The 7,543-nt window shown below is 42.3% G+C and overlaps 1 protein-coding gene across 1 annotated transcript; it reads left to right on the top strand.

Annotated features, from left to right (window-relative positions):
- The first annotated feature begins 1,950 nt into the window (after positions 1-1,950).
- Positions 1,951-6,177, top strand: LOC127615072 (tubulin beta-4B chain-like). The gene is made up of 5 exons (XM_052086616.1): positions 1,951-2,095; positions 2,930-3,038; positions 3,129-3,239; positions 3,788-4,032; positions 4,105-6,177. The coding sequence occupies exons 1-5, from the start codon at positions 2,039-2,041 to the stop codon at positions 4,912-4,914; spliced, it is 1,332 nt and encodes a 443-aa protein (XP_051942576.1). The 5' UTR covers positions 1,951-2,038; the 3' UTR covers positions 4,915-6,177.
- The last annotated feature ends 1,366 nt before the right edge of the window (positions 6,178-7,543 follow it).

Below are 7,543 nucleotides of genomic sequence, written 5' to 3'. Positions count from 1 at the left end.
TTGAAAAGGGACAGACGGAAGGACAGACCGCGTGCAGGACGACGCGCAATATATATATATAGATGAAACTCATGAGGGTAGCAACAGAATGACTTCTCAAGTCTATGAAGCTGTTTTGACTCGCAATTTACAAGGAAATGCATCCAAACCAATCGGGAGACCCAAAACACATGGCCAACAGTGTTTTGTAGTGAAAGGTCTAAGGATCGCTCAGTCAATCACCAGACTAACCCAATAGAACATGCGTTTTACTTCCTGAAGAGGACACTGAATGGAGAAACCCTCAGAAGCAAAAAAAAGAACTGAAAGTGGCTACAGAAAAAGGCCTGGAAAAGCATTTCAAATGAAGAAACAGTCTGGTGATGTCACGGGGTCGCAGGATCGTTGATACGGTGATTGCAAGTAACAGTTATGCCAACCAAATATGAAATCTTAAATCATTTTAATACTTTTGCTCACTTGAAAAATGGGTGGATTCAAACAATAGGTGCTCTGCCGTGAGTTATTTCAACACGTCTAGATGGAAACACCATGAAATAAAAGTTGGAACTCCCAGCTTTTGATCTGAAACCCAAATGTCTTTAATGTACAACAAAAACAAAGGATCTGACCTTGCTGTTCCAATACTTATGGGGAAACTGTATGTCGCGGTTAATTCCTGTAGGGGGTAAAGGACTTTTCTATTCTAAGTATCTGGCCAGGAGGAAGAGAAAAAGGAGAGTGGCAGCTTGGGCACTCAGAGGAATTTACCTTTCATGGAGAAGCATGTTGCTCCTGGTGACAGGGGAAACGTCAGGCACTCTTAGCTATAAACATGCACTGGAAGGTACAAACAGAACATGCGTAGAGCTTTGGATTATTTCACTGCAAACCTTTAATGATTCTTATCTGATGCACATTTTGGATTTGATTGCCCCCATCCTTCCGTCTAATGTGGCTCAGGGAGGCGGCAATATATTCCACAGCATGCGCTGAGGTTAGTTCGTATGCAGACACAATTTTTCAGCCATTACTTAACAGACTTTTGCATTCATGAATGCAGCGGCTTCAGCCCAATGGTTATTCTTCGTCAGGGGCACTGGACCTTGGTTTCATCAGACCATTTTCATTGGACCATAACAGTCTCTCTCATGCGCTGGGAGAATTCAAGTCTTTTTTTTTCCTTTGTAAGATAAGGCTTCTTGCCATATTAACCCAGACCTAAGAAGATGTATTATTATTATTATTGTCACTTGAGCTAAACAGCCTTCCTGCCTCGTTGGTTTCATTTTTTGGAGAAATGTCCTTCTAATATGAATGCCAAATTTTCTTCACTTAACACCTGGTGCCGAACCTAACCTAACCTTAATTCTTGAATACAGTATTACAAAATGTAATACTATATCACAAATTGGCCTCGTATATACATACATACATACATATATATATATAATTATTATCATTATGGGCGCCTTTGTGGTGCAGAAAAAACGACAGCAAAAAAAAAAAAAATCACCAAAACTTTACTTGCATCCGATTCTAAAATGTAGTAAAAATGTAGGTATTATAGTCAAAATGCATCCTCGCATATCTACATTTCATACAGCTGATCAAATTCTTTGTTGTGACTAAAAAAATGTCGTCGTCAATGATTCAATGCATGGGTACGTCATATGTGATGTCTGCTTGATGTTATAAAAACGGACGTTGTCTTACGTACGATGACTAATTGAATGCTGTAATGATTAATGTAGTCATGTGTGAGCCTCTGTATTTATTACTTGCGAAAAAAACATGCTGGAAATGCACAGCTTTAATTCGCCGAAATGCCTTCTTACAATAAGTCGACGTGCAAGCGTCACCTGCGTGCATGCTCATACGTGCCCGCGTGCGGTGACCGTGCACCTCTGTGACAGAGTCAAGTGGTTCCGTGTCTGGCGACGGCTCTGCTCGGGGTATTGGGCAGTTCTGCCAGAGTAAAAAAAAAAAAAAAAAAAAAAACAAGATACCGCAATTCGAGAAGATTTGACCCTCAACGTTATTTGTTGATGTCTCAACAATGAGGGAAATCGTTCACATCCAGGCGGGCCAGTGTGGTAACCAGATTGGTGCCAAGGTAATTATTCAAAATTATGTATAACTATCAGAATGAACATTAATATTTTTTATGGTCGATGGATAAAATATATATTTTTTATTGAAATAAAATCTAATCACTCATTTTCTTTTGTGGAAGTGCATTTTCTTTCGACAAGGTCCATGAAACAATAATTGTATTGAATAATTGCAAGCAACTAATGTCCATGACTAATGATTTACATCTTGAATTTGTTCACCTTAGTAAAGCAACAAATTATATTTTCATCAGAGTTTGGAAGGTTTTTTCCCCCCACCATTTTCACTCAATCCATTTTCTTTCGCACAATTTAGGGACTTTATTAGGTTCACTTTGGTTACATTCTGAATGGGCTGCCAGGCAAATCAAGGCAGAAAGAATATTTGCCCACATATTTTCACTTATTGGCAATTTAGTGTCTGCAATTAACTGAACATTCATCTTTTTGGAAGGCGGCAGCATAAATCTAGTCTCTAGTCAAGAGTCAAACCCTGAACCTCAGAACTGTTTGACAGGTGTGCTTTTTTTCTTTTATTACCGGTAGGCTAACCACTTGGCCTTTGTGCTCCCCCATGTTCACTCCATGCAGGTTCAATTACTAGATGTCCATATATAGTTACGTTTTGGCATGCAATCTTTACTCATATGCTAATGTGTGACATTTCTGTCTTATATATGGCCGCAAAATCCTCGTTGTATTTTAATTTCGACCCGTTAATTCTCGAGCTAAGTTCACATCGCAATGAGGTTCTGGGTCCAATGGTATCAATGACAAATTGTTAATTTGTGCTTTTATTAAGAGAGTAATCTTGTGATCCAACTTTGTTTTTGCAGTTCTGGGAAGTGATCAGTGACGAGCATGGCGTTGACCCGACAGGGACGTACCGCGGAGACAGTGACCTGCAGCTAGACAGGATCAATGTTTATTACAATGAGGCAACAGGTTCTGACATGTGATTGTTTAAATACGTTCAGACATTAATTTTCCCACCGGGTTGTCAATATCGTACCATTGTCATTCTTTTCCATCTAGGTGGTAAATATGTGCCACGTGCTGTTCTTGTGGACTTGGAACCAGGTACCATGGACTCTGTGAGATCCGGACCCTTTGGACAGATATTTAGACCTGACAATTTTGTGTTTGGTGAGTGATTTAAAATTAGCTCCTGTATCACTAGACAAATGGTTATGGTCACATCAGATCTTGATGTTCAAAAATGTCAGCGTAATGTATTCAATTTAGCACTGCTTGCAAGAGTGACCCCGGTTAGATTTGACAAAAGAATTGTCTTGCATGCATGCGATGTAAATGAGTCCTACTTAATCTGAGCATGTTAATGACTGTAGTTATTGAAGGTGTACATTGAAAAAGGTTTTGTTGAATTTGCTCAGTTGTATTTTGTCAAGTGGGCGCATGAATTAGAATCTTCTGGATCCAATGAAGTACAATTGAGTGAATTCAACACACCATTTTTTTCAGTGTAGTGGGTCATTCACCCGACTACAAGGCAGGCAGCGTGATTAGTTTCCATCTCTGACGATGTGAGTGATTGAATGTAGTCAAGTGTGCGCCCAAAGTCAACTGGGCCAGGCTGCTGCTCCCTGCAACACTGAATAGGATAAGCAGTAGGAACTATAGAAAATGGATGACTAGGACTGTTAAATTGACAAAGGTCATTTTTCCTTCCATAGGTCAGAGCGGAGCTGGTAACAACTGGGCGAAAGGTCACTACACAGAGGGAGCCGAGGTGGTGGACTCAGTTCTGGATGTGGTACGCAAAGAATCGGAGAACTGTGACTGCCTACAAGGGTACCAGCTTACACATGCTCTTGGTGGTGGAACTGGATCGGGCATGGGAACCCTGCTCATCAGCAAAATTCGCGAAGAGTACCCCGATAGGATCATGAATACGTTTAGTGTGGTGCCCTCCCCCAAGGTTAGCCGTCCTTGTTATATAAAGTTAGTGTTGGCTAACGATGCTAAATACCCACACTTTTTTTCCCATCAGGTGTCAGACACTGTGGTCGAACCCTACAACGCCACTCTCTCCATCCACCAGCTTGTCGAGAACACAGATGAAACCTACTGCATTGATAACGAAGCTCTCTACGACATCTGCTTCCGTACACTGAAACTGACCACGCCCACTTACGGAGACCTGAACCACCTTGTATCCTCCACCATGAGCGGAGTCACGACCTGTCTGCGCTTCCCAGGCCAGCTCAACGCTGACCTCCGTAAACTGGCTGTCAACATGGTACCTTTCCCTCGATTGCATTTCTTCATGCCAGGCTTTGCTCCGCTGACCAGCAGGGGGAGCCAACAGTATCGAGCACTCACGGTACCCGAGCTCACCCAGCAAGCGTTCGATGCCAAGAATATGATGGCGGCGTGCGACCCGCGTCAAGGCCGCTACCTAACAGTTGCCACTGTGTTCCGTGGGCGAATGTCTATGAAGGAAGTGGATGAGCAGATGCTCAACGTCCAGAACAAGAACAGCAGCTACTTTGTCGAATGGATCCCCAACAACGTCAAAACCGCCGTCTGTGACATTCCTCCCCGCGGCCTCAAGATGGCCGTCACTTTCATCGGCAACACCACAGCCATCCAGGAGATGTTCAAGCGCATCTCTGAACAGTTCACAGCCATGCTGCGCCGTAAGGCCTTTCTGCACTGGTACACGGGTGAGGGTATGGATGAGATGGAGTTCACGGAAGCCGAGAGCAACATGAATGATTTGGTGTCAGAGTACCAGCAGTACCAGGATGCTACTGCTGAGGATGAAGGGGAAGGTGAGGAGGAGGCTGAAGACGACTAACAATGTCAGCATTCATTGGCAAATGAAGAAACTGCCGTTGGCTGGTCTTCAGTGTGGCCAGGGATATTTTGTAGATCTTGGAATAAAAATAATTCAGCCGTGTCATATTAAATGATGTTGCTCAACAGGGCATTCATGTAACATGGTAGCTGTTGAGCAATTCCAGGTAGTCCCGGCACGTGTCTGAGTGAATTGTTTGCTGCTTTTATGGACAACCAGCATTTGACGTGTTGATAAAGACTGTCCCAGTGTTTTTTGTGGAAGGTGAAACCATGTTCACTCATGAGACCTGATGTTCCAAACATTCTCAACTCAACTGTATTTATAGAGCACTTTCAGACAGCCATCGCTGCATACAAAGTGCTGTATATGGAGCAACTAATATACAACAGCAAAGCAACAAATCGGTAACAAAGACATTACAATTGAATACAAGGCATGCCAAAAATGATATACTTCAAATCCTGGCTACTAGTTGGCTTGATGTCCTCCACATCTTCTTTAAACCACATTGAGAGGAGGTTGCTCAGCACAGCAATGTTTTCCCCTTGTGAGCAGGCCTTTTCTCGCCCACTGAATGAAGCAACTGTCATAAGTGCTCTTCTGCTGGTTGATCACCTGGCCGACATTGAAGAGGAAGACTTGTAGTTTGGGTTTGGAATATATATATTTTTTCCCATAACCAGTCCTGAATCTGTGTGTCTCTCCCATCAATGGTGAATTCTCCACATGCACACCATGCCAGCTGAGGACTATAGATTTAATTGAAATCTTGGAAAAAGCAAAAATGTCCTCACAAGGTCACTTTGCAGAGTCGATCAAAAGATCGTTTGTATCTTAAACCCCAGTATATAAGCCCAGTATTGCCTATCTTTTCATGCTGCGTTTATATGTTTAAGACAAATGAGGTGAGTGGATATATTGTCTGAATTAGCTCACAATGACTGGTGTTTACTGCCTAAAAACCATAAAACCACTGACCAAAAAGCTCTTTTTTAAAGCAGCGTTTTATGTTGTCCTCTATTATTAGTTTGCCTGCTCTTTAGTCTACAGTTCATGCAGCATATTTCAGGCCATGCTGGATTGTCACACGGAAGGGAGTGGTTCTTCAAGGCACAGCAAAAAAAACGATCGCAGGGTGAGGGTGACGGAACATATTGCAGTCATATTACCGTACATTCACTCAGAAATTCCACGAGAAGAAAATAACTCCCGATATCAACTAAAATTCAGACGGTATTGTAAATAAACAGCATGTAATGACTACTACTCACGCAGACAGCAGATAGACAAGAATCAAATAACGGGTCACACGTGCCACAATATTCGACAAACGAGTAGAAATCATTGGAGCTTAATGTTGCTTTTGGTACAAAGTACACATACAATTTCAAAAACAAAAAAAGAGCTTTTGCAGACGACCACAGCACATCCTTGTTTTGTGAATTGTTTTGTGTTTTCTAAGACACAAGTGACTGAAAGCGGTTTGACTGCGGTTACTGGAGTTGGCACATTAGTTTCATCAAGTCTTTAACCCTTTGACAGTCCTCTTGCCCTTGGAAACCCAAGAACATGCGGGATGCATCACAAGTGGAACATCATTAATTTTGAAAGCAAAATATGTAAATGGTAGATTTCCTGCTTTTCCACCTACATTATACCCTCACAACATGATGCTAGCTGGCCACGTTAGCATATAACACCACAATATTTTACACAATATTAACTTCTAAAGCAGTTTAGAAGTTTGTATAACACATTCTACCATTGGTGCTGCCATATCTACCGGTAAATGTGTTTCAGGACTGAGCAGTAAATATGCACAGAAGCTTGGGATATTATCCATCCATTCATTTTCTGATCCGCTTTTACTCACAAGGGTCACGGGAGGTGCTGGAGCCTATCACAACCATCTTCGGGCAGTAGACGGGGTGGGGGGGGGGGCACCCTGAACCGGTTGCCTGCCAATCATAGGGCACACAGAGACGAACAACCATCCGGGCTCACACTCACACCTAGGGAGAGTTTAAGAGGGTTCAATCAGCCTGCCATGCATGTTTTTGGAATGTGGGTGGAAACGGAGTACCTTGAGGAAACCCGCTTGAGATATTAGCAAAACAAAAACAAGGAACTTGTAGGAATTGACAAATTCACCCATTACGCTGCAAACTATGATCACCCATTTTGGGACAAAGCTATAACTTTTAGTCAAAACTGAAGGAGGCAATTTTTGAAAGTCACCACGGTGTACTATTGGCTAGCATGTCTGTCTCACATTCTGAGGTTTGAAGGCTCCAATCTTGGGTCCGACCTTCCTGTGTGAGAATTTGCATGTTTTCCACGTGCTTGCGTGGCATTTTTATGGTTACTCCAGCTTCCTCACAGACAGGTGACAATGTGAGAGGGAATGTTTTTTGTTTAAAAACATTTGTTCTTGATTTTACTGTCTGGTGCTTTCTAGCGCCTTTATTACCTATTTGTCTTACTGTTTATTGTGCATGTTAAATCGCTCCATGTACAGCACTTTCTATGCAGCGATGGCGGTTTGAAAGTGCTCTATAAATACTGTTGACTTGACTTGACTTAAAAAGAAGTCCTGTGATTGGATTGTGATCAATGCAGGGTGTAA

The sequence above is a fragment of the Hippocampus zosterae genome, chromosome 14 (assembly GCF_025434085.1).
Source record: "Hippocampus zosterae strain Florida chromosome 14, ASM2543408v3, whole genome shotgun sequence".
Lineage (NCBI taxonomy): Eukaryota > Metazoa > Chordata > Actinopteri > Syngnathiformes > Syngnathidae > Hippocampus > Hippocampus zosterae.
Note: the sequence above shows the minus strand (reverse complement) of the source record. Positions and strands in the feature narration are given on the sequence as shown.

Bases quoted from the DNA above. Each gene is read 5' to 3' on its own strand.
- LOC127615072 (XM_052086616.1), top strand. From the start codon at position 2,039: ATGAGGGAAATCGTTCACATCCAGGCGGGCCAGTGTGGTAACCAGATT. The intron at 2,096-2,929 runs GTAATTATTCAA...TTGTTTTTGCAG, and splicing joins GTAACCAGATTGGTGCCAAG to TTCTGGGAAGTGATCAGTGA. The intron at 3,039-3,128 runs GTTCTGACATGT...TTTTCCATCTAG, and splicing joins TTATTACAATGAGGCAACAG to GTGGTAAATATGTGCCACGT.